The sequence below is a fragment of the Poecilia formosa genome, unplaced genomic scaffold, assembly GCF_000485575.1.
Source record: "Poecilia formosa unplaced genomic scaffold, Poecilia_formosa-5.1.2 Scaffold786, whole genome shotgun sequence".
In the NCBI taxonomy this organism is placed as follows: domain Eukaryota; kingdom Metazoa; phylum Chordata; class Actinopteri; order Cyprinodontiformes; family Poeciliidae; genus Poecilia; species Poecilia formosa.
In genome coordinates, this window is record NW_006800725.1 from 44,550 (window position 1) to 72,149 (window position 27,600).

Genomic DNA, 27,600 nt, shown 5'->3' on the forward strand with positions numbered 1-27,600 from the left:
GGGATTGTGGCTTTATTTATATCTTTGGAGTTGCCTTACAAAAAGGTGAACCTCTGTCACAGTCTGAAATCTTCTCATTTTCTTTAGCTCAATTCATCATCACCGGTGCTAGCTGGCCTGATCTTCCATGCTGTTGCTGTGTCCTCAACATGACTTAGGGCCTTCTAGTACTTTTCTTCCAGCAATGGCTTTCTTTTTGTCACTCTTCCATAAAGGCCAGACATGCTTAGTGTGCAATGATGTGTAATAATACTCCACTTTTTTTGGCTGGTCAAATTAGGATGGAAAGGCATGTCTTAGTCAGTTTGCAGTTGTGCTCTTCTTATTCTTTCTGTTAACGAATGATGAATTCAACAGTACTCAGCAATATGTTCAAATCTTTACAACTCTCAACAACAATTACCCTGACCCTCATGATGATTCTGAGTTTCAGATTCTTCCTCATCATAATCATAATCATCATTCATTTTTCAAGCACCTAATACTAATACCACTACTAGTAATAATTATAATGGCACAAAACAATAAGCAAAATTCAAGGTTGACAGAATAGGCAATGAAGTTAGAAAACAAAGGCTTACTGTCTGCAATTAAAAAACAGTTTTTAAAGACAAGTTTCTAAGAAAGAGCAAACCAGCAGACCTCACAGAAAAAAATAGACTTTTCCAAACCCTCAGACCAGCAAAGGAAAAAGTATTTTCCTCTGGTCTCAAGCCATGTCCTGGGAAATCCTAAAAGTTTTTGATTTAGAGATCTTGATTCGCCTGGTATATGTGGCTGTAAAAGCCTTAAAGATAAATCTGCATAAGTTGTTGCTTGGTTCTGAGAAGGTATCAGACATTTATGAAACATTAAAAGTAATCAGATAAAAACGTTTTCTTAGCATTTTTCTAATGTGGATAACTCGGTCTCTCTGCCAAATAAAAGCATTTATTTGAATATCTTCCAATAAAATTATTCATTTTATATTAACGTCATGTTAACCAAGGACATTAAGTACAGCTACAAAGTATTGCAAAAGACATTCTGGCTTGAATTTTTTATTTTTATTTTTTAAAGGGGCAGGTGAGATCTTCTAAAAATGAAATCTCAATTCTCAGCAGGATTTATGCAGACCTCACTGCAGTGCAGGGACACATTATGTAACTGACAACACTTTTAGCCTGACGTGTGTTATTTTTTCTGCTTAGACAAGCTATGATATCTACTATGAAAAAACAGACACCCTTGTCATGAAAGCTGGCATATGTAATATTTCAAGAATAATTTATTTTAAACTTGCACCTTTCAAGTACACGAAATCAAAGTTTATTTGTTACATATAATTTCTGTGTGAGATATAAACCAATTCATAACATTTTTAGATACAAACACTTTCCACACAAAGAGAATATTAAATGTTTTGCGAATGTTATGGTTCTCTCATTTCGCTATATAGTAACATTTGCTCTCATTGCTTTTTTTTGTTGTTGTTGTTGTAGATTTGTTCATCTTTCCTTTTGCTGTAATAATTTTTGTTTAGTTCTGCTTGAATCTTAAATCTGTGTTGATCATAGCCTGACCTATAATGCTCTCTACTCTCTGGATGCAATACCACATCAATATAAATTCTAGCCTATTAAGGGAAATGTTCATACATTTTTAGTCATGAGACACATTTTTGTGCATCCTCAGAGGCTGCAAAGTTTTGCAGGTTTTCTGTGTAATTAGCCTGTTCAATCCCCTTACCCTCCCATTGTAGTGTATTTTTATTTACAGTTCTTTAGCATACTTTATCAGAAAACCTTATAACCTTCATTCCGAGGAGAGGCTGAATCGTGGTATCCATTGCTCGGGCGTCTCTTTTCTCTTGCGTCTCATCCATGCTGATGAATTCCTCTCCTCCCCCTCCCCTCCCCCCACTTGCACACTCCCTCCTGGTGAAGGGGAGCAGCTGAAGGAGCTAACAGGAAATTAACTCCATTTCTTCAGACATGCATGCTCTCAGCTGTGGAGCGCTGTAAACCTGATTTAATATATTTCCATTACTGTCCTTTAATGTGCTTACAAAACCCAGTTCGGTGTCAAGTCAAGTGGGCTTTAGTCCCGAAGCTGGTCGCGTATTAATTTTTGCATGTATAATCATAGAATACATAATTCTGCGTTTTACCGGTGGTTTGGGTTCAGGTAATCCCAGGGAGGTTTGGGGGCTCAGTTTATTTCCTTTCTCTCAATGGTTTGATGATGTTGTGACCCACTCAGACGCTATGACCTCATTTCAGGGAGTGGTTCAGGACACACAGTCTTGCGATTATCTGTCAAAGCTTCAGTCATTTATTTTTGTTTCGTCTTTGGCTGGGGAGAAGAGTGAAACCCAGCTCCGTCCCTCTCTCTCTCTCTCACACACACACACACACACGGAATATTTGCGACCCACGTCTATCAGGTTATGAGCGTCGCTTAAGTGGGTCAGCGAGTGATTTAAGCACGGGCAGCGCGGCTACAGGCGCCATCAGTCTGAACTTGTGTTTGCTGCGCAGCTTTATGTCCGATACAGTCGATGCGCAGTGTAGGTTGTACGCACGCTCCGAGTCCACTGGCTCCCGAAACAATGTCTGGATCTGCTTCTCTGCGTAAATGTTTCAGCGTGTGCGCTGTACGCTGCGGCTCTCTGTTGTCTGAGGTAGAAAGTGGGGGAGGGGCAGGTAATTTTCCGCTACCCTTTGCAGTAGCAAGCAGTGGGGAGCTTCCGTTCCGATCGAGGTATCAGTTCAGTTCGCCTCGGCTCTCCCTCCTGTTCGGCTCTGCGGCTGGGCGGGGCCGGACATAACCCAATGTCGATCACAGCTGAACCTGTGTTTTAAAGGGCAGTAGGAGGGGGAGGCTTTTTTGTATCCATGCAGTATTCTAGCTATGAGCTACTGAACGGTCTGTTTTTTTTTTTGTTTTTTGTTTTTGTTTTTGTTTTTTTTACATAAAGGATGCAATTCAGTGTCTCACTTGCACAAACTATTTAAAAACAAAAACACGAAAGCTCTAGAATGTTTAAATGATAAAAAAAAAGCTAACTTCCCATCCCTTGATGCTGCAACATACATTAAATTATTTATTCTGCACTACATTATGGTTGCAGGAGCTCTCAACTAAGAGCTTCGCAGTGTCTGGACTGGTCTCCTGCAGCAGAGGCTTTAACTGCCGTTCTGACGCGCACATCTCATGGACCACTTCCTGTTTTTCTCATTGACAAGGGTGTGTCCTTTGTGTGAGAGTGAAGTTAGGTTGCCATGGAGACTGTTTCTGGGCTGTAATGATGAGCCAGTCTGTTTCCAGGGAGCTGCTAATGGTACACCCACCCCCAGTCTCACTCTCGCTTCCATCCCAGCATGTTTCATACGGATGCAAGCTGGAAGGAAGCCGCTTGGTTACGACGAGAAGCGTGAGGAATAAATAAGGAGAGAGAGGAAAGGAGAGGAGGTGCATGGTACAGATTTGCAGCAACCTTGGCAGGATTGTTTTTTTTTATGTGTAAACAGGAGAAAGCAAATCAAACGAGGGAGAAAGAGAGTGAGATTAGTACAATTCCAGAATGGAAAAGATTTCACAGAAAGACCCAAATACAGCAGCACAGATTTGAGCCTTGAGCATGAAATAGTGAGAAAACCAGGGTTTGCAAGAATGAGATGGATAAAAAAAAGAAAACAGATAAAATGCATGCCCTAAAGCTGAGTGAAAAAAAATTACAAGCCTACAATCGGTCACACATTAAAGAAAGGCACTCATCATACATCCCCTACTTCCACCAAGCCTTCTTTCTCACTGGCACTGGAACATTTTTGCTCTCATTAAATTATCTTTGTCATGCTCTGCACCACAGGGTCCATCCTAGCCAATCCGACAGAGATACAAAGCCAGGCCATCCTGAGAGGGAAAGTATCCAAGCCTGCCTGCGTTTACTGATAGCTTTCTTTGGTGCAGCACTGAGGATTTGATTCATGCCGGAATCAGGACATGCAAGAAGTTGTTTAGCCAGTGCTTGCTCCCACTGGGGAGGGATTTAGGCAGCTTTTTGTACTTGTGACCTTTATTTTTGAAGGAAAGGTACACGTGGGATCAGAACAAACATCCGTATTGAACCTCTTCAGTGCATGCTCGCTTTAAAAGCCATACTGAATGTGGTTATAATTAGGCTTTAAATGAGCCAATTCTTCAAAAGGTGTGAGAACACATATCAGTCCTTAAAGCGTTTTTTTTTCAGTAACAGATGAGTATATTCTTTTTGTTTTTGTAATACTTAGTTTTTTTTTTATTATTTACTCTTTTTTTTTTTTACAATTTTGTTCAACTAAATAATTTTAATTGTGCAATATTTATCTGATGAATACAGAACGTGGTGTATGTTGTCATTGTTTGAACTGGAGACAGACATGTTATATGTTTACCCGTCCCCTTGCTTTCACCTCCACACATTGCCCTGTTTTTTCATCCAGCTTTGTCAGTATGGCGCTTGCCCTAGAATAGATAAAGAACTTGACCGCCGGGGCAGAATTAGGTATTCGCCTCCCTCCAACCGCCTCCCTTTCTCACTCTCAAGCACACTCTGTCATAGATGAGATTATGCCTTAGTACTTTGGCTTAATGAAAAAAGCCTGGGTGGATGAGCAGAGGGAGAGAATCACGTGTTAAATCTTTGCACTACTGATTTCTTCCAACAGAGGGACCAATTTCACCGTCTCTCCCACCTCTTCCTCAGGCTGCACCCTCTGACTGACATGGGGATTAACTTTTCAGAGCTCTTCTCATTGACCTTTTCTTTTTTACTGACTCATACCTCCTGATACACAGCTGGATTTAGACTTCCTGTGACAATGTGTTTTTTGCTGCTGCCGTTATTCCATTGCAATAAAGCACTGGCAAAACAAAATTAAAGCTTTTAAGGTGAATTATCAATTTTGACTGTCCTTTTTTTATAATATTTATTCCATTATTTGGCTTGATCCTATTCATTGTACCTATTTATTTAGCAAGTATTTTTGTTTGGCTTTTTTGGGGAATTTACTTCCTCTGTTGTCATTTAAATTGTACTGCAAATTTCAGAATTTTATTGATGCTTTTTTGTTCTAAACTTGGTTTTATACAATGCCACTGCAGTCCCACTTGCCCTGTAGACCAGATTTTGACTGTAACAGGATCAGACTCAAACCTCGGAGACAGCGCTTTTCAATGAGGGGACAAGAAAATAAGAAATCCACCTATTTCTGCCCTTCTCTTTTAGACAGTCTAAAAAAGGAAACGCATGCTTCACTTCTCTGTTCCCATCTGCTCATCAAACTCTTGGCAGAAGAAGACGGTTCCCTGGCATTTAAATTTTCACAGCGAGAACAGTAAACTATCTTCCTGCATTTGCCTCAGATACCATTCTACACTGTTGTGTGAGAGCACCCAGTCCTACAGGCACAAATACCCTTTATGTTTGCATGGCTGCTTCTGTTTGTATGTGGTGGCTGAGGGAATGACGTGATGAGTGAAGCTTCATGATAGCCCACTCACGACCAGTTTCCTTGCAAGATTTCTTTTGTAGTCTGACTCACTAAAACGGGGGGATTCCATGGAAAAGTCTCCTAGGGGATCTAATACAAATGGTTTTTAGAGTATCTGCTTACAGTATTAATGAGGTTGGAGAGAATGTTATTAATCTAGTGGGTGTACTACATAATTGATGAAATTAGGGTTCTTTCATACTGGGGTAGACACAGCGAACAAGGAGGAAGCTTCAACTTTAATCTTGGCTTTAATCCATCACATGAAGTTATTTTCAAAGCTACTGGTCGTATTTCACCCACTTTCTCAGTCTGAAAATATTCAAATGACATTAAAGACGTTTCCCCCTCAGCTGGCACAGCAGCTGGCTCACAGTGCTGCAGCTAGATCTGGGAAAGTGACACAAAGGAAAGCAAGTGGGAAATGGACAGAATTGATCCATTTTTTTCTGATCATTTCAATTTAGACCAATTTAAAGCGCTTTACACCACATCCACATCCACATAAATCATATCCACAAATGCACACACACACACACTAATACACTGATATGCATATCGGTAGACAACAAGTGCCTTGCCTAATGGCACAGAAAGTTTTGATAATTAAGAAAAGGATCAATTTAAAAAAAGAGAGTGAGAGAGAGACAAAATGAGCCAATTATCTGCTATAAGATTAGCATCTGTTGAACCGAGACAGGCATCTGTCTGCACGTAGAATAGTTTTGATGGCATTATCCGCAGCACCCTTGAGTGGAAAAAAATGAAATCTACAGCTGAGAGGCATGCAATTAATGCTGGGACAGATGGATGCTTGTGACGCAGGCACAGGCACCGGGGAGCTGTTCAGAAGTCTGTGATGTGCATAAATTAGAAAAGAGTTGGAAGTGGTGAAAAGTGAGACACATGAAAAGGTCAGGTGTAATAGAAATCTGTGTTTATTGTTTGCCAAATAAATGTCACTGGTCCTCCTTTTTTTTTCCTTTTTAATCGCAACAAAATATGGAGGTTTAACTACCCCACTGGGAAAATCTGTTAAATGTCATAGCTATAACTGTAGATCTACATGTGGAGCCATCAGAGATATCCTTCTGCAATTAAAAAGAAGGGGAAGATAATCACTTACCTCTTAGGTGAATGATTACAACATCACAAATACATATAAACAAGACTTCAACTTTTTGAATGTTTTAAATTTTAGCTAAATATGTTCTCATCATGACTAATTATAGCGACCAAGTCTGATTCTTTTGCAATTGGGCGGAGCTACGGCACTGACTGGATGTACTTTTTAATTTTAATATGTAGCTCGTGCATGACATAAAAATTTTCAATAAAACATGTGAGTTCCTTTTTAATTCTGAATTTTGCCACCCAGAATTTAAGGCATTTCAGTTAAAGAAGTCATCAAAAAATCCTTTTAGCTGCATCCAAGTGAGTCACTGTTCCCTCCGACTCTGGGTGCCAAGTGTTGTCATTGCTGTGGGCAAATTTAGCGTGGGTGAGAGTGGCAAAACACCATGGAAAAGGAATAATGTGGGCGGATAGATTCTCATCTTAGCCCAGTGGCTGTGGCATACCAAAAGGATTGATGGTTTCACAAAGAGAAGGACAAGGCATTTCTGTAGAGCAAAAAAAGTCCTAAACTTTGGTACATTCTATGCAAACCTATCACAGATGCAAAACAAATAACCGTCTTTACTAAACTTCATTATATGCAGCTAGACTTTGATGTTAACAGTCTTAAAGAATGTAAATGCATAAAATTGCCTAAAGTTTTTTTCCCCTATTTTTCAGTTACACTCAATACTAGATGTGGGAAGTATTGTCTGAGGGCAATGGTTCATAATTTCATCTTAGTGATTTCACTTAGTGAACAAGTAAATGCCAAGTTTTGAAAGTACAAACATTTTAATACAAATGTATAGCAATTGGGCTATTACATTTTGTAATGTGTTTGTAATAAAAAATACTCCTACTGGGACTGCATGAATACATTATGAATGAGGTAAATATGTATTGTATAAACACACAGAGGTTGAAATTTCAAAGGCTGAAATTAGACTAGTTTACAAGAGGCATCTAGCAGTGTTATTAGCTTCAGATTCTATTGGGAATTTGTGACATTTCCTCCAATAAACCTGCATTTTATTTTTTTTTTACTTCCTCTTGATTATGGTTAGGGTGCTAAAAAGATCCCCTCCTCTAGTTTTGGTGCTTATAATTGAAATTATTTCATTCTTGTTTAACATAGTGCATTGTAAGAAAAAAAAACATACTAAAAAGTACCTCATACATTAGTGTATGTTTGCAGACTTTAGCATGTGAGCAAACAGAATATGTGTAAATGTTGTCTCTCAGGACAGTTGTGGTGTTTTTGCCAGATGTGCAATGGGGGTCACAGCTGGAGTATATTGTCTGCGACTTGGCTAAGGACACAACCATTTGTTTCACTAGTTAATTATTAGATGGTTTTCTGCTTTCTGTTAGCATGTGAAAACAAAAGAGTAAAAAATACGAAGTGCATGTTAATGAACGGAGATTTTGCTTGCTGATAGAATAAAATAGATTAACGAATTACACATTTGATGGTTCTGTTAGGAAAAGATTACCTGCAGACATTTAGAACTGTATAACGATGGCATCATAGAAACTCCGAGTAATACTGCATTGACAAGATGCTCAGGTTCCTATTTTTTTTTCCTTTTTTTTTTTTTACCTGTTTTCAAAATGATATGTTGCTCCGTTTGCCTTGCTCCTGAGTGATTGTTAATTTGCCTCAGCAAGGGAATCTGTTGATGGCTGCACATAAATCAGTTTTCCTCGGCTCAAAAAAGGGCGGTGGCGGTGGCGCTGACAAGAGGAGAGAGAGAGAGAGAAAAAACATTCTTTATTTTTGCTTAAAAAAATTACATTATGCGGGTGTCAACTGCGGTTCTATTTACGTTCTTATGTACATGAACTGAGGCGAACAACTAAAATAAATAAATAAATAAACATTTAGCTTGTTATATGCTGTTTGATCGGAGATGCTGAGATGCAGCCAGTACCATTTGAACGAGTGGCGCTCCCTCCCTCTTTGCCCACCGACAGCATCACCGCCACATCCAGGCAGAGAGAAACATAAGGAGAGAGAGAGAAAGGCAGAGAGAGAGAGAGAGACCAATAGCGATATGTGAGGAAAGGAGACAACCTTGCAGGAGAGATAGAGCAATTCAAAACATTAACCAGACCGAGGAGGAAAACATGGACGCAGTGGAAAATCTTTGCTTCATGCATGCATCACGGAGGATACGGTGTTTACCCCGCACTGTCGGAGTTATGCACGGACTCTGTTTTTGATGAGGCGGGTGGGGACCCGCAGCAAGCTGAAAAGGCGGAAAGATTTCTCCGAACCGTCTGCAAATTTTGCCCGCCTGCGATGGCTGGGTCGGTACGATGCTGTTATAGAGTAATGGAGAATATATTTTGCTATTTCTGTGTGTTGACGTTCACGTTAAGTGGCCTTATAAATGCACAAATTCGATACTCGATTCCAGAGGAGCTGGAGAACGGGGCATCAGTCGGTGACATTGTCCAGGATTTGGGTCTGGATCTGAAAAAAGTTTCCTCTCGACGCATCAAAATCACGTCGGACAGCGGGCGGAAATATTTCACAATAAACCACAAAACCGGAAAGCTGGTGGTGAGTGACCGAATTGACCGGGAAACAGTTTGTGGATTCAGTGGCACCTGTTCACGTAACCTGGAGGTGGTGTTGGAGAACCCGCTGGAAGTGCACAACGTGGAGGTGGAGATATTGGACGTGAACGACAACGAACCTCAGTTCCCTAGAGATGAGTACCAGCTTGAGGTGTCGGAGTCTGCTCTCACCGGGTCGCGGTTTCACATCGAGGGAGCTCAAGATGCAGATGAGGGGTCCAACTCCGTGAAACAGTACCGACTTATTCCAAACGACCACCTCACGTTGGACTCCATTAAACCCTCCTCCAACAATAATCAAATTGAGTTAATTCTCAAAAGGCCCTTTGACCGGGAGCAGATGCCCTCGCATCAACTTATTCTGACAGCAATAGATGGAGGCACTCCACAGCGAACTGGCTCGGCCAAGATCAATGTCCGTATCCTTGATGCCAATGACAATGTGCCTAAGTTTAACAGTTCAGTGTATAAAGTTAAAGTGCCTGAGAACTCTCCAAATGGGACACTTTTGATTAAGTTAAATGCAACAGACCCAGATGAGGGCTCAAATGGAGAAGTGTTTTATTCTTTTAGTAGCTACACACCTGAACGAGTCAGACAGGTGTTTTCTATGGACACAAACACGGGGGAGATTAGGGTAAGAAATAATATAGATTATGAGGAGACTAAAACGTATGAAATGTACATACAAGCAATGGACAAAGGCCCAGCTCCCGTTGCAGCACACTGTAAAGTAGTCGTAGAAGTGTTGGATGTCAATGATAACATTCCTGAGATTGTACTGTCTTCACTTTCCAGCCCTGTGCGTGAGGACGCACGGGCAGACACAGTGGTGGCTTTGATTAGTGTCAATGATGGCGATTCTGGACAAAATAAACAGGTTTCCCTGGAGATCATGCCCAACTTGCCTTTTAAGATTAAATCCTTCAGAAACCACTACACTGTGGTCACGTCTGCTTTCCTGGACAGGGAAACTATCTCGTCATACAACGTTACAGTCAACGCTGTGGATGAGGGCACGCCACCCCTATCATCTCAAATGAGCTTCAGGGTAGATGTTGCAGATGTTAATGATAACCCACCTCGTTTTGAGCAGACATCATATACTGTCTATATTACAGAGAACAATGCTCCTGGGGCGTCTCTTTGTGTTGTTAAGGCCATGGATGCAGATGATGCAGAAAATGCACGCATAACTTATACTGTCCTTAATGACAATAACCATGGGATACCTGTGGCCAGCTACGTTAGCATCAAACCTGACACAGGTGAGGCCTATGCCCTGCAAGCCTTTGACTTTGAAAAGCTTAGAGAGTTTCACTTTCAGATTAAAGCCCAAGACAACGGTGTGCCTCCCCTTAGCCGTGTGGCCACAGTATACGTTTACATTATGGATCAGAACGATCATGTTCCTAGGATTGTCTATCCACCTGCAAATGGAACACTAATGAAAAATGCTGAAGCCGGCCTCTTAGTTAGCAAGGTGACCGCATGGGATGGTGATGCAGGGCAGAATGCCTGGCTGTTTTTCACTCTGAACCAGACCAACAAAGACCTAGACCTTTTTAAAGTACATGAGTACACAGGTGAGATCCGCACCACCAGGAGAGTCATGGAAGACAACTCTACTACCTTTGTTCTGACTGTCCTGGTTCGAGACCATGGCATACCGCCGCTTTCCTCAACCACCACTATCCATGTGCACGTGATGGACCTTCCTCCGAAGTTTACCCCTGATCCGAAACAGATTGTTAGGCCTGACAGCCCGCTAATGTTTTCACCTGTCACTCTCTACCTCATCATAGCCCTGTGTGCCACAACCTTTGTATTTCTGGTCACTGTCTTTGTTCTTGCCATTGTGCGATGTCATGCCTACTGTAGCCAGACTGGTTCCTGCTCCCCGTGTTGTGTATCCCAGAAGAACATGCCGGAGGGTGGCACCTCAGCAGGTGGTGGTGGTGGTGGTGCTGGTGGTGGAGCAAGGGCTGCAGGTGGCGGCGGAGGAGCTGCAGGAGTGCAACAAAACATCAATGTGGCACTGCGCCGTGACCTCAAAGTGGAGCCGCATTATATTGAAGTGAGAGGAAACGGGTCTTTGACCAAAACGTACTGTTATAAGACGTGCTTGACCGCCACGTCGGGAAGTGACACTTTCATGTTCTACAACACGGGAAGGCCGCACAGTGGCACCTGGGGCTCGGGCTATGTCACCAGCCACAGCGGACAGAGTCAGATATTTGTGCGCCGCCTCAGTATGCCAGATGCAACTGCCATACAGGTGTGTTGTCTGGTGTGGTCTTTGTGCTGTTTTAGATGTGTTTCAGTATGACTTTGCATTTATTCTGGAGTTTGTTTTAAGATGTTAATTTATTCTATTTAAGTTTTATTTGTTTTATTCCTTGTATTTTCTCAAACTAGTTCATAGTGCTCACCAGTGTGGCAGAGGGCACATAACTTTATTCCAGATATGTGAACATATAAATTAGTTCTGAATCTTGATAGCTTAATATCTGGGGTCATGTATGTCTGGCAGCTTTTAGGGATTGATTGGTTGCTTTTCAGGGCAGCTGTAAACTAGACCTGTTAAAACAGTACGTGTGAAAACAACACAAAGTAACCGTTTGTGTTTTTGATGTATTGTGATTTCAAGGGCAATATCTTTTAACTGGTACTGTAAAGTGTGAAAAATAGAGCAGTGATGGCTGCTACCAGTGCAACCAGTTCACAGTAGCAAATCTTCTCTTCCTGTTTCTCTGCTATTGAAAAGTCAAAATATTTGAGAAATTGATGAGAAAAGTAAAAATTATAGTGTGAGGTCTTTTCAGCATAGACATTGCATTGATGACTCAAAACTGTCCATTATATCTTTTTTTTTCAAAGCACACCATAATGAAACAATATTCATACCATTGATACTCACTGCACAGTATAGCCATCAGTAGTGGAGGAAGAGATAGATGAGAAGAAAAAAATACTGTGAAAGCAATAAAGAAAGCGTAAAGGTTATTGTGCTGCTGTACGCTGACCTGTTCCTCATTAAATGCCAGTCATGTTTGCACTTGCTGTGTAATTAAATAGCAGCAATGTTTTTTGTTGGCTCTGTGAGACGATTGGCTGCTTAGAAGCCGATGAGGCGGGGGATAAAAGGTGATTGGACACAGAGCTGATAGCGGAGGTGTGAGCTCTGTATCCATGGAAGGAACTTTCACTCCGAGAGGCGAGAATTGGAGAGATGGCAAGAAAAAGGCTTGCAAAACCCAGAGTTTTTGATCACACAATTCATAGGAGACAGTGCAAGGATAGGAATACTCAAAGGCCCATGGGAATCTATTTAAATATTGATATTTATTTTGTTTTCCCTCAGGTCTTTTTTTTTTTTTTTTTAGTAATTCCAGTTCGGATTTCCTGTGTGAAGAGTTAATTTTCCAGTTTTCCCCTGGGTGTACAGTAAACTGCAGACATGTTTATGTTCCAGATGTTTGTGCTTTATTGTTCGTGCTGTTCTGTTTACCCCCATGAACACCATACGGCCAAACAGACTAATCTCCCTTTGGCCATTTCAGTGCAACAAAAGAGCAAACAAAGCCGTTTAGTCCCATTTTGTGGACAATCTGGTCCTATTTTGAACTGGTTGTTTGTTGTTGCTTACTGTAATCGGAGCGAAATGCAAAAGGTTACTTCTGACTGCGTGAATATTGTCCACACTAATATCTTGGTCCCTCGTCTAAACCATTCATCCTTCCACTGATTGCTTGAAGATCAGCGACTGTTTTCATCTAATCACATACTGCCTTCAGTTTCTGGCATCTAGACATCCTGCGGTGTCCTGTGTCTCTGTCAACCTTCTGCTCCTTTGAATTAATACGGGAGAAGAAAAACAGGCCTTTCTCATTAAACCAAATATTGAATTCAGAGTGTGATGAATGTGGACTGCGGACTCATGGGGGTCAATGCGGCTGTAGCAGAAAGTGAACATCTGTCAAATTTGAAAGGAAATGAAATTGCAAATGGGTCTCCTATGAAGTGCATGGCCAAACAGGGGAAATATGGCGTCCTCGCTCAGGTCAGTTTGTCTTTCTGAAGGTTAAGAAGGGAGAAAATGCAATCTCATCTTGGTGATGTGGTTAGATTAACAGCCTCTTTTGCTTCCCTTCAAGCACAATGTTTCATCATGATTAAGCATTTTTTGTTGTTGTTGTTGTTAGAGTTTTCTTTTACAATTCTTGGATGTTAAGGGAGTCATTTTAGAATGCTTCAAACCATTTTTTTTCCCAGGCTGTCCTTCATAGAACTGTCTGAATACGATGCCAAAAATCTGTTCCCCCTCCCTCTCACCTTCCTTTTTCCTATGACCTTCACTAAACTAAGATGACAAGAGAATGGTGGGCAGGAAGTAAGAGATAGACATGGTTCTGTATAGTTTCCATGGTGACATTTACTACATTTTCTGGCGCACTTTGTGGGAGTAAAATTTAAGGTTTTGTTCAGCATAGATGTGAAAGTAAATAGCAGAGTAAAGGGAGTGAGGAATATGCAGCAGAATAATCAAAGAAAAGAAAGTGGAGTCTGGATAAGCGATGCATTAATAAACAAATATGAATACATATTAATGTCAAATAAGTTTGCATTTCATACATCTTAAGCCAGATTTCTGTTTTTGTGTATGTCTCTTGGCCTAACTTAAAATGATTTTCAGGAAACATTTGCAGTAATGCTGTTTTAAGGGCTCTGCCATGTTGAAAGGAAGCATACTGGATGAATATATTTTATTTTTATTTTCCCGTGACCCAACACCTGGTTGGATTGAGTGCTGAAGTAAAATCTTTCAAAGTCATTTTTTTTTCTTTCAATGTCACAGATGGAAGAAGGGAGGCGATGTGATAATGGGAGGAGATGTGTGCACCAGCAAGATTACAGTATTCTGCTCATTACTCATTTTTCTTTTCAAAGGCTGAAGAAAGCTGCCACTGCTTGATTGTGTGTGTGCCACACATTCATCAGCAGTTCTCACCATGACTTATTAATGAGATGGTATTGGCTTTTGCCTGTACTTAAGACTCAATTCCTTCCATTCTCTCTCTGCAGCCCAAGGCACCTAATTCAGACTGGAGATACTCAGCCTCCCTGAGAGCAGGTGGTGTAATGCAGAGGTAAGCATCATATTTTCTGTTTCTTTCTTCTAAGTGTTTCACATTCACCCCTTTCATTATAAACCCAGTCTAACTTCATAATTGATGTAAAAACACTCCTATTTAATTTGGTCCTTGATTTAAAAATGTGCAATTTCACCCTTAGTAAGTGATCATAGAGTCTCTGTTGTATAAGATGCAGTTACATAATCTTCAAAAACTGTTTTACTAATATCATATCCAGATTAGGCAAAGTTCATTTTCAGTACTATAGATGAGTTGTTTCATCCTACAGCAAAAAAAACAAACAAATAAAAAAACAAAAAACATAAATGATAGTTTCATGGTGACAAATCTCTTTTTATAATAGTCTCAGGAAGCTTTTGTTCATAAGCAAAAGTGTGCTAACACAGTCTTCAACATCCTACTTTAAAACCAAGGATTTAATTTAAAATAATAAGACCACTGCCAATTTTTGGCAGGCTGTTGTGGTTTGTTTTCAATGGCATAAATGTGCAATTCATTTAATAATAATAGTATATGTGTTTTCTTTTCTTACATCTTGATAATTTCTGAACACTGAAGCTGAATCTTTCACTTAATAAGAATGTAAAATGGCATGCCAGTTCCAATTTTTGCACCTAAAAGGCAAAATAATGAAATGTCTTTTAAACGGTGTAGCCAGCTCTACCTAAACGTCTCATGTGGTTGCAAGCAAAGCATGTTTATTTATTGTGTGATTTGAATCCATTTTTTTTTATTTCTTTAAATATCTGTATTGTAGCTCTTGTTCAGCTATGGTGACTACTTTAAGAGAAAAGGTGGGGCTTTGCTTTTGCCATTTAGGATATAAAACGGCTAAATTTAAATATTTATGAAGATTTCTGTTTCTGAAAAACAGGCAATATTAGTAAAAAAATATATATCTAAAATGATCTTGTTTTCTGTAAGAACTAATTAGAGATTCGTTTATTTATTTATTTAAAATTACACAAGTTTAAATTTATTTCTTGATCATCAAATATAAATTGACTTTGACATGGGAGACTATATGTTTCCTTACACAGACAGAGGAATGACAGGAGGGAAGAGCAAACAGAGAGATGATCATCTAACATGTTGTTAGGTGAAAATATCACCTATAACTCTGGAAACCAAATGAAGGGTCATTCTGACATCATGGCACCATAATTACAAACAATGTTAATATCAAAACTCAATAGTTAAATCAATCATTTTAAATATAGTCATTTATTTATGAATATATTAAAGATACCCTATATAATAAACTTCTTTCTCACTCTGATGTAATAAGTGCAAGCACATGTAAGTGTTTAAAATGCATTGTGGTAGTTGGGTGCAAACAAATTACTGTAGTGTTTATCATGTGCTTAAAGCGCATACATATAAAACATTTACTCAGTGTGGTGCAGTCTGAAAATCTGACCAGAAACTTTCTCACATTTAGTTATGTTATCACCACAAACGTCAATGTATATTTGTTATCAACCAAGTACAGTGAATATTTGTGAAGAGGAAGAAAGTTATCCTTGTTTTTTAATTTTACGTTGGAAACACATAAATCTGAAAAGCAAATATTCAGCCCATTTTGCTTTGAGATCGATCTATCTATCTATCTATCTATCTATCTATCTATCTATCGATCTATCTATCTATCTATCTATCTGTCTGTCTGTCTGTTTGTCTGTCTGTCATATTTCGCTGCACCTAATGTAATCAGGAGTTTGTTATAAAAGTGCAGCCTTCATCATTGGAAAATTACTATGCACCATATACATTTTACATTAATAACCCAGCAATGTATTTCTAGACATCAGGTGAAATAGCAGGAAACAATAGTATCTAAAACTCTTATTATCTGAGCCAAGCCATATGATTATTTCCAAGGTAAAGATAGCTTTAGTTTGCAGCAACCCTCTTTTTTATGACTGCCTCAGTGCGTTTTCAGTAGAAGGAGGGAGCAGAATTACTCAGACTGGGTGTGAAAATGTAAAAACGACCATTTGTACCCATAATCCCCAGAGTTAAAGAAAAAGTGTCATCAAGACTTTACAATTTCATCAGCACATATTATTTATTTATTTAGTTACTGAGAAAGCTTTGTATTTGCAAAGTTTTGTTCACATAGTTCAGTCTTACATTTGGCATTGCTGTCTATTTATTGATGCCCTTTAATTTTGAGAAGCATAAATCATAGTTTATGTATTGCAATACCTCTAAGTTTTAACATGTCAATGTGCTGTTTGTCTTTTAGTTCAGTCCACATGGAAGAGTCTGCAGTCATGCAGGGAGCTCAGGGAGTCCTGGTACAGAACTGGCCCACTGCATCGAGTGCTGCTGGTAAGAATCTGTGAAGCTATTTTCACCTTAGAGTGTAAGCCACTGAAGAACTGTTTAGTGAAGTTAAAAAAAATACAACACCTACTCTAATCTTTCATCTTGACAGCACTGATTAATTTAAATATTTTTTTTAGTTTGACGAGTCCAAAAACCTCATATCAACGGTTTAAGATAATTATTTATTCATACTTGCAGATTATCCAATAACTTAGTAAACTAAACATAATAATTAAATAGCTATGATACCGCATTTGAGATTCCCTCGACTTGCCCTTGCCTTGTTTCACTTCTGCAGGACATGTCCTGTCCTTTCTCCACACTGCTTTACCTGCTTTCTGTTGCAGGATTAGTGACAAAACATAGAAAGAAAAATAACTGAGAACAGTTGATTGGATTGTCAGCAAAATGTTTATACAATTAGTGAGCCACAGAGGACAAACACTGCAGCAAAATAATAACATAATTACATTCCATCTCCATTTAATGCTAGCCTCTTCTCTTTATCAAGTTCTACACACACCCACTCACAGGAAATCAAAGATTTAGAGTCTCAGGAAGTCATTTCAATTTTTTGAAAAGTTTTTTTTTTTCTCCAATCCTTTTTCATAGTTAGTTTATATAAAATTTGCATTGGCAGGACTTATTATTGCGCAAACAGAACCTAAAGCATCTGCTCTCAATCTTAACGATTGGTTGTTTCCAGAAAAAAATATAAATTTTTAGAATTTGCTCTCAAAAACAAAAAAATATTTTCTTTTACATTCAGATACAGATATAATATTTTTATTTTACCAGAAAAGGCCTTACTAAAGACAAAATATTATTTTTAAAATACTGCTAGGAACAATTTTGGAACCACATCATGAATAATTCCCTGTAACAAACAAAAGAGAGACTCAAGGAGTCATGGTCAACAAGGAAAGAAAATATTTGTCAAGAGAGAAATGTTTCATACATGAATGTTTTAACTTGGCCCATCCAAAAGAAAAAAATGGATCATTACCACACCCTATCCGTACCCACAAAATTTACTGGGATTATTGATTGATCTCAACAGGTTTGTAGCACTTATAGCTGTACTTAAAACAAACAAATAGTCAGTGTTTGGGAATAATGCTATTCCAACTTTCCAGTGGAGTTTAACAGATATGCTTCCTCAAGGTTAAGATGTCCTCAAGCTGTTCAGAGAGCCCACATTCATTTGCCACCCAGCTGTGAATACCTTTGCACATGTAACTTAGTCTAAAACCTTTGGCACATCCAGTGCTCCTTACTAATATTTGTGATGAAAAATAGTCTGCGTTGTCTCTTACAGAGAACTTAGTTTTTATCTTTGCTAATAAAGTGTGATGAAGAAGGATTAATAATAACAAAAAAAAAATAAGGGTGGAAAAAAAAGGAAAAAAAAGCAAAAGAAAAAAAAAAAAAACAAAATTTGCACAATTGTACTGGATCAGGATGCCAACATTAGGTTTAGATTGGAAGATTATTGGACATAATTAAGAAGCTGGCCCAACATGATCTCCATTTTAGATAGGAGGCTGTGAACTACGTACGCAGACATGTCGCCCAAGCTAGCGATCGTCTCCTCCCATCCACACTTGCGTACAAACAGCCTCCTCTGCTGTGCCATCGATTTCTTGCCTTATCCGAGAACTTACAGCTTGCAGGCACTTCAAAAACGTGAGGGACAAAATGGAGAGCAAAAACACAGACGAGCAAGAAAGAGGCAGAGGACACAACAGACAGCAGTGATGTCCTTAGGGCAGATCAGTGGCTATGAGATCAGCTTGCACGGAGTTAAGGTGGTCTCATCTGGCTGTCGCAGCTAGAGACAACATCCTGCGCACGCAGTAAGCCCGTTTTAACCCAAGGGCTGCCTGCCTCCTCTTTATCTTGTTGTTGGCCGTGCTATGAATGGAAATAACTGGAGGTTACATTATTTTTCATATAAAATTTTAGGGTGCGACCAACAAGGCTCCAGGGTTCGTAGTGATAGTAATAAGAAATACAAAATTCTAGCTCTGCTCTTCTGATGATCTACTGAAGTTCATCTCAGTTCTCTTTCATCGTATCTGGAAAGTGGATGTGTTGAGTTTTTCTGAACCTCCACAGTTACAGTGCTATTTATAGCTAAATCCTGCTGTTTACCAGGTAGTCTCTTCTCTTTAAGGTTTTTATTTCTTTGAAGCCGTTGTTTCAGGACGGGTGCAGTACTGGCGGGGTGGCGTCTCTTCACCATGAGACTTAGGCAGCTGACAACGCCCATGTTTTTCGCTCTTCTGATTTTGAATCTGCACTCAGTGCCTTGTGTTTCACATGCATGTCCCTATATTTGACCGCCTGTGAGTCCAAGTGTTTTGTCTGCCTGCTTTGTGCTGCTCCTGTTGTGACAGATGGTGCACAGAGCCCACGCCCAGATTAACACAGCCACATTAGGGAAACCAGGGCTGGGCTTGTGTTCAAGTCGCCCTTCCTATCTGCTCATCACTCCTTGCATGTCATCACCTTGTCTGTCCCTCCGATTCACAAATCTGCTGCTGAAACAAACTGACGTGTGGGTTTTTGTGTCGAACTGAAATAAAAATAGAAAAACTTCCATTGCGAGATTGGAAGAGACAAGGAAGAGAGGGGTGGGGGCGTTAAACGGATGACTTTCAAGGCAAATGATATAAAATAAAGAACACTTTAAGCAATATTGAATAAGTAATGGAGGGTTTGAGAAGGAGTGACAGTGACTAAATCACACTGATTGACTGAGACACAGTCGGCAATAAAGAGGGGAGGCTGAATGAGGCTGCTGTTGCTAGGGGAGTGTGGTTAGACCAGACAGTGGTGAGAGGGAGTGAGAGAAAGCTTCGAGCATTATTCTCCATCAGCATAAGCACTGTCACCATGGCTCCTACCGATGTCCTACTGCTTCACAGGAAGACATTGTTTCCGTGGCAACCATTCATGGCCCCTGATATTGACAGGAGTGGGAGGAAATAGTGGTGGGTGTGTATAAGATGGGGTGCAAACATATGGCACAGTGCAAAAGAAGATCTCCAAGACGGGGATACGTGAGGAATGATAAACGAGCGCAACACGAAAGACGAGACCGAATGAGCAAATGGATGAGAAAGAATAGAGAGATAAACAAGCTAGAGTGGTTTTTAAAAAAAATTGCCACTTTAATTTGGGGTGAAAGTTGTTGAAAGAGGAAGAGGAGTTAGTAGAAGTAGAGTGACCTACTTTCACTGGGGTGGTGGTGGTGTACTGCAGATATGGATGCAGGTTCACTTTTTCCCATATCATCCTGGAGCATCACACACACACACATACACACACACAGCGACACATTCACCATAACCACTGGTGCAGAGACAGGAGGTTTTCATTGGTGGCAATGGCAGAAACTGTCCAAATGACGAGCAGAAACTGAGACAAAAATCATGCTGCATTGTGCACTTTCAGAGGCTTGAACTATCTGAGCCATTAAATTTATGGACTGTCCATTATTGCAGTATTTTTTTTTACATTTAAACTCACCATAGATGTTTTGTGAATATAAAGAAGGAGTAAATTTGAATTTAATTGTGGATACGTCTGGGCTGCAGTATTCTGTCAGCCACTGAAACCTTTTGGCTCATTCAGAAAGGTGAGGCAAAGAAGAAAAACAATCTGGGATATTTCACTACTTTTGATTTCTTTCAGCCCATCTGCTTCCTATTTTTAGCTGCGTTGTTTTCTTTTTGCTGCTAGCTTTATTCCGTTCTCTGCTGCCATCGCCTTTAAATTTCTTGCCAGTTCTCACCTCCTTCATGTCACTAAGGTATAAATCCTTTTTTTCACACTACGTTTTTGTCGCTGCAACAATGTTGAGATGTATGCAGACGCACACACTTTCAAACCTGCATGGAGATGCAGAATTTCAGAACAGTATCTATACTTTTAAAGTTTGCATCAACCATTTGCTATATGGGCTACATGGGCAATATAATGTTATTACGATGAAACTAACAAGAAACCTAACCAGGAACACACCTAATATTCTACACACACGTTTAGCCTTAGCACCAGACATGAAGATTTTTTGCCATCAGTCACATCTCTTCTTTTTATTTTTTATTTTTTTCTGTTCAGATTTGAGAATACATGTTAAACCCTGTGCCATAAAGTAAAATGCAACAACATGTGATTGAGATGATAGCAACGTCATATTTTTGTTCTTTGAATATACTCATGCACTGCACAGCGGGTTAAAATATACCCTCTAAAAAGAGGTGTGGTCTCTGCAGGATTGATATGTGAAGAATCACATCCCAGAGATCTTCTATTTTTCCTCTTCTCTGCTATGCTTTAGTTTTGTGCTAGGCATCACCATTTTTATCTGCGTCTATGCTCCTCATGGCCCCTCTTCCTCTTCTTCCTCCTCCTCCTTAGGACGTTATGTAACACTGCGCTGCACTCCTTTGTGCAACTGTCCAACTGGCTGATGGTAGGGCAAGACAAGCGGATGAATAAAGTAGATGTGGCAAAATGGAGCTTGGGTGATTTGAGTGGCTGTGAAAACCCACTGGAGGCACAAAGAGAATAAAGAGACATTGACACAAGAAAAAGCTGGACTGATGACTTCAGAAGTAAAATCTTAAGAGGGTGAACATGCAGAAAACATCACAGGCTGTAATGCAGTGGGGCTTTACAGCTCTTTAGGCAGCAGGGGTTAAAATGTTCAGACAGCATATGTACAGAAAGAAGTAACCCTTACAACTACAAAATACGTTACTGTCAGTGTCTCTAATGTACTTGATGGTTGTGGCTGACGGGCAAGCAGTTTAATACGAGATCATATTAACGTTATCACTAACGCTGATAGATATAATTAAGAGTCGCATCAATTACTCAGAGGGACGGGTGTTGGTTTACAATGTTTTTCACGCCGGATTAGATAAAAGGTCAGGGAAAATAAGAGGTAGAAGGAAAGGGAGGGGTTCCTCACACATTCTCACACTCCAAGAAAAAGGAAGGTGCTTTTCTTTGGAACATTGCTGGACAAGGGGATTTTATTACCATCGGGAGAGGTAGAAATAAATTGAATAAACCTAAAAGGAAGGCAATCTTTTATGCTTGTTGATAAAATGATGCACATAAACAACAATACATATCACTATATTCAGAATGTTGTCAGATTTGTCCTTACTTAAATAAATGGGAATAAAACAATGCAGTGTTACTCTGGTCTGCCTTACGTGCTCCATCTGTCTGCTTTCATCGTGACTCATCTCTCTCTGGGGTGTAATTAAGTTTATTAGTGCGAGGTTGCACACAGGCACCACTGTCTCATCAAGTTTTCACTTTGAGTTGGACAAGTATTATTTTAGAACCAACAAAATGGACGCTTTAGAGAAACAACTCACCAGTATTTTATTATTAGGTTCTCTCATTTATTCCTTTTGGGCTTGATCTGTTTGGTCTACGCTTTTATTTATTTATTTATTTATTTATTTATTTATTTATTTTTATTTTGTTCAATTTGAGAGTATGCCTAGTGAGGGAGTCAAATTGGAACTTTTTCTCTGTTTCTGTCTCAGTATATAAAAGTTAAGAATCTGTTTTTTCTGTTCTGTTTTTGATAAAATCAGTGTACAAAGTGTATCTCCAGTTCATAAAAAAAAACATCTTTTAAATGTTTGTTTCACTTGTATAGCAAATCTTCTTATTATAAGTAAGGATAAAGGAAAAATAAAATTCAGATGCTTGTGTACTCTGAGCAGTGCAGGAGGCCGGTTGTCTTTTACCAGACATGATTTTTTTTTTCAGCTTGGCTGGATCTGTCCTCAGTTAATCTCCCCTTTGGTAACAGCTCAGGAAAGGAATCAGAGAAGCAAAGAGTGTATGTGAGGAAACGATGGCAAGTAGGTCATTGCTTTGCGGAGTAAAGCAAAATGGCTGCATGTTGTTTCCTAACACTCTCTATGCTGAAACACACTGAGTTTTGGTCATGGTATTTTCACTCTAAATACTGATAAGTCTTTTATGTGACTAAAAATGATACAGTTCCTCTTTGTTCACTTTAGTCTTTTCAGTTTTTTTTTTTTATATACGTCCATGTTTAGGTTTTGTGAGTGTTTTTTAGGTATTTACTTGAAGAGATAAGACATATTATTCCTGTGGCCCTGTTTTTTTTAATAATTTAACAAGATAAATTATAGGTAAAATTTGTTTGCTAAGAAGAATAACCAAGGCAGAAATACGAAGAGTTAAAGGACTTCTTTGAGTCTTTCATTTACCAATAAGGAGAAGTTTTGGTAAATCTACTCCACAAACAGTAGATTGTGAAAATCAGTGATTTTTAATTAGAGTTGTATTGAGTTGACTTTGATTTTATGAATGTGTCATGCCTTTTTCTCCTTTGACTTTCATTTCACTTGCAGCATATGATTAAATGATGACCCACTGAGATTGTCTCTTACATTGCATATGTGGCAAGGCGGCAAGATTTAACTTGTGTTCAATTCAAGGAAGAAATAAAAAATGTAGTGACATGAGAAGCTGGTTACTTATTTAAAAATAGCAAGAGGCTGTGCTGAATTTGTAAAACAACATAAATAGAGGGACTTGCAATCAAACATCTCATTCAGTCATAAAAGTTGGAAGAATTTATGTATGTCAAGTCTTTGATTTTGTTAGAGATTTGAAACTAATCTTTAATCTCTCTGTGTTTCTCTTTTAGATGGTGAAGGAGGAGAGGTTTCCCCACCTATGGGCGCCGGTGTAGACAGCAATAGCTGGCACTTTCGCTACGGCCCTGGTGGTCCCGGAGCGCCCCCACAGCACCTGAAGCCCGGAGAGGTTCCTCCAGAAGCATTCATCATTCCTGGCTCCCCAGCCATAATTTCCATCAGACAGAACCAGGGAGGAGAGGACGACAAGAGCGACTTCATCACCTTCGGGAAAAAGGAGGAGGCCAAGAAAAAGAAGAAGAAGAAGAAGGAAAAGGAGAAGAAAGACAAGAAGGATAAAGGCAAGGATGACGGCGACGAGTAAAACGGAGAGCAGAAAATGCATAAAATGGCGAAGAAGAAAAGGGTGCTGTTAAAACAGAGGTACCAACCAAAGTTCACTGGGTGAAAAGAGAATATTTTTTACCATTATTCATTATTGCTGAAAAAGTTTCAAAGCTTTTTTTCCTGTTATGATTCTGGCCTTACCAAGATATAGTTTATCTTCAGTTAAATACTGATGTAAATTACTTATCTTGCCTTTATACAATTAATGATTAAAAAAAAAAAAAGAAAGAAAATGATTGTTTCTTCCTCTCCATGCCCCAATGTGCCTATGCACCCTGAGTCTGCTTTTATGATCTTTTTTGGAAAATGGAAGTACAATTCCTGTCCTTGTGTTGTTCTTCTTTTCTCCTATAACCCACTGGGCACGTTGGCACCTCTGTCTTATCCCCTCCCCGACGACAATGTGTAAAGAATTCTCTAATCGAAGAGACCAGTACATTGAACAAAAACAACATAAAGCTGTGCCAGCCAAGGAAAAAAATAAAAGAGGAAAATGTGAAAAGATTGACACAGATGCATGCAGTCTGGAGCTGGACACACTCTACTTGTAAATAGCACAAACAAGAGTCACTGAAACTAAAGGCTAAACTGGCACTGCTGCAGATTCACTGGTAACTACCAACAGTGTTCCCTTAAATCTCAATGAAACCACACGCGCGCGCACGCTAACACATCCAAACGTGCAAACAGCAACTTATTACCCATGAGACAATTGACACAGGAAGCACCTGAGGCCTGGGAAGAACGAGTGAGAAAAAAATATGAGAGAACAGACTGGCTGAAAACTGGACACTGCAAGTTCTTTGTCCTGCACGCTCACGTCTGAGAGTGCAGACGCGCATCAACTCTCTCAGGATGGAAGAAGAACCATTTGCAACAGCTCTATCTTTGCTTGGAGAGCGCACAAAGAGCTTTATCTTCTGCAAGAGTCCCAACTGAGGAGGACAGAGACCACTGGAAGATGTGGAGAGAAAATGGGGAGATGATGGGGAGATGTCTCACATTCTCCCGAGCATCACAGAGGGTTGAGTGCAGCTGAGGTGGCTTTTTATGGTGGACTCTGAAGATACCTTACAGAGTATTTGGAGAAATTTTGATATCACTTTTTCTCCTCCTTTTTGCAGCAACAGCTAAACGCTTTCTGCTTTGAATGTTTGGTAGCAACCAATCCTTACCTGACACCTTGAGTTTACAGATGATCACCTGCTTGTATTTGTTCCCAGCTACCACAAAAAAACCAAATTTTACTGAAAATCACTTTTTTTTGTCATTTTGCTCATTGCCCATCATGTCGACTGCTTCTCATGTAAAATGTGTGAAATGTCTTTTTTTTTTGTTCTTTAAAGAGATTCAATAATACCCGTGTTTGTTTTTCTTCATAGCTTTAATTGCTTTATGCTTTATGCGCCCACCTCACTGTTGTCCTCAGACACCCACTCGACCCCTTGCTCTGACGGCCTGCTCTGAACATTGTGGTGTGCTGAGAACAGCATGGAGTAATGCGGATGAGGCCCAGGGAGAACCAAACAGGGCTTTGCACCCTGAACCCGTGTCAGGTGCTTCTGAAGTGCAAAATGGTTCAGTGCTTTTTAACTTGTGTATACTACGGTATGTGGTTCATTTCCTGTTTGTAGATAATCACACAAGGAGGTATGGTGGGATAGGGCCGATTACAGCGACTGTAGAGAAATGTGATAAAATAAGGAGCGATTAAGGGAAAAAAAAATTCACCATCTTGATTGTTTAGGAACATTAAGTCACATACTAGCTTCTATGTACGCTGTAAATGTACCGTAGACTTCTCATAGATTGAACAGTAGCTATTGAAACTTGAGAAATATTGGGCACACGGGGATTTGTTCCCTGAGCTTTATCCCACCAACCTTCTCGCAGACAGTTTTTGAAAAAGGGGCACTGATGTGCCTCAAGACCTGCTTCTGTTGGTTACCCTCCCGTTGCCTGTAACTTGTTGCCACGTCCCAAAAGTTTTTGCGGCTCAGTATGACGTCACTCCATTAAGTGGCTGCTGCATGTACTGCTCTACGGAAACAAACACTATATAGAGAAATATATATATAGATAGATAGATTGCTCTGATTTTATTCTTTTGTATCATTATTTTTTTTTCTTCATTAATCGCACAGGAAATATCTGTATGTACTGCTGTCGCTCCCAAGCATCCATGTGCCACAATGTTCACACTCCACAGATGTTTTACGGCATCCACTAACCTTCTTTAGGTATTTGTAAATGATATAGTGTGATACCTTTCAACTTGCAAGTTCATTTTCTCTCTTTTTCCCAACAGTGGTTTTGCGTTTCAAGACAAGCAAAGCAAAGCAAAAAATAAAAAATAAAAAATAAAAAATAAAAAAAGCTTAAAAAAGCAAACAAAAAAAAATCACTCTGTCTCTGGCTTTGACATGACGATTTAACTCTGTATTATTGTAACTGAAATATGTATGATTCTATGAAGAGCTATCACTTCCCTTTCACTCCCATTATAAAAAAAAATGGAAGAAAAAAATCCTGTGAAAAAAAAAGACTATATGTTAGTATATTCTTGTGTTTAGTGAGTGTTCATGCTGTCATTCTCTCCCAATGTTTGGTGGTGAACTATGGTGGCAGTGTGCTGTCCTGAATGGACCAGCAGAGATATGTTGTGAAACCTTTTTTTTGTACACCTTCTCATCAACTGTAACAGTGAAAAGTAGTGAATTTCATTTATTTCATTTATTTTTTCAGACTTTTTATTTTACCTAAATGGATACAGTGGTAATGTGTTTGGTTTAAAAATCACAAATAAAATTTTCTTTCCTAAGCGTACATTCGGATTCGTTGCTTTGGGGACGTTTACGTATAAGAATGTTTTGTACTGCTGTGTGTGTGTCTTATAGTTCTGTGGTTTCTCCAAGTGTAGTTTATAAGAATATCATTCTGAAAAACATAATGAAATATTAGACAGACTTTTAGAAGGAATGCTTTTGTTTTTCTATTTAGGTCTAGTGGAGGAGAAAGAAATGGATGAGTTGAATAGAGAAAGAGTTCATATTATTTTTGATGAGCGAGGCTGACAAACTGTCAAATCTGTCTTCGGGCTGCACTCTTCTATCACACACTTTCATGTCACACTTCCTTTTGTGGACTAACAAGCAGTCAGAAAGGATATGTCCCTGCAAAGATGAGACACGCACACAATGACCCACACAGCTCAGCCTCTCCTTTCCGAAAGCCTCGTCGCAGATGGTCCAAACAGTCGCGTATGAAAACGAAGCTTCCAGACGTACAGTAATTTAATAGAGTGGCTAAATAGATTTATAGGGTCTCAGTGGGAAGGTTTGAAGGAAATAGTAAATCAAATCATAGAGCCATTACTCATGATGGTCTTGAGAGAAATGAAAGCTTGATAATCAATATTTTTAATTAGTCATCCACTCCAGCATACAGCTTAGTAGCTTCTTGTAGGTAAGTTGAATCTGTGGCACCTAGCAGATTTATTTGCTTTCCACCAGTGAAAAAAACAAGTAGTAATCACTCTTCAGGATTTTCTTTAGCCTGAAGCTTCATCCAATATGTAATACTCCATGATATTAAGACAGTTAAGTCTCCCTTACAGTTTTGACTTTCATTTTTCATCCAGAGAGCAAAGAGCATGATAAAGAAGGTTCAAGAGTTCATGTTAACAGAACTGCTGAAAAAAAAAAAAAAAAAAAAAGGCTGCATTTTCCTTTTTGCTCCCTGATGGAGACAGGAAAGGTGTTTCCATGGCTACAGCTATTTGGGGAATGGTTTCTATGGCAACAACCATGTATATGTACCAAACATGGGCATACTAGTGAA

At 39.4% G+C, this 27,600-nt stretch overlaps 1 protein-coding gene across 1 annotated transcript; it reads left to right on the top strand.

The window, feature by feature from the left end:
• Window positions 1-8,568: 8,568 nt before the first annotated feature.
• LOC103131542 (protocadherin alpha-C2-like) lies at window positions 8,569-26,147 on the top strand. The gene is made up of 4 exons (XM_007543220.2): window positions 8,569-11,496; window positions 14,304-14,368; window positions 16,623-16,708; window positions 23,424-26,147. The coding sequence occupies exons 1-4, from the start codon at window positions 8,794-8,796 to the stop codon at window positions 23,735-23,737; spliced, it is 3,168 nt and encodes a 1,055-aa protein (XP_007543282.1). The 5' UTR covers window positions 8,569-8,793; the 3' UTR covers window positions 23,738-26,147.
• The last annotated feature ends 1,453 nt before the right edge of the window (window positions 26,148-27,600 follow it).

Coding starts and splice junctions, on each gene's coding strand:
- LOC103131542 (XM_007543220.2), top strand. CDS start 8,794: ATGCATCACGGAGGATACGGTGTTTACCCCGCACTGTCGGAGTTATGC. Junction 11,497..14,303: donor CAGATGCAACTGCCATACAG/GTGTGTTGTCTG, acceptor CTCTCTCTGCAG/CCCAAGGCACCTAATTCAGA. Junction 14,369..16,622: donor GCAGGTGGTGTAATGCAGAG/GTAAGCATCATA, acceptor TTTGTCTTTTAG/TTCAGTCCACATGGAAGAGT.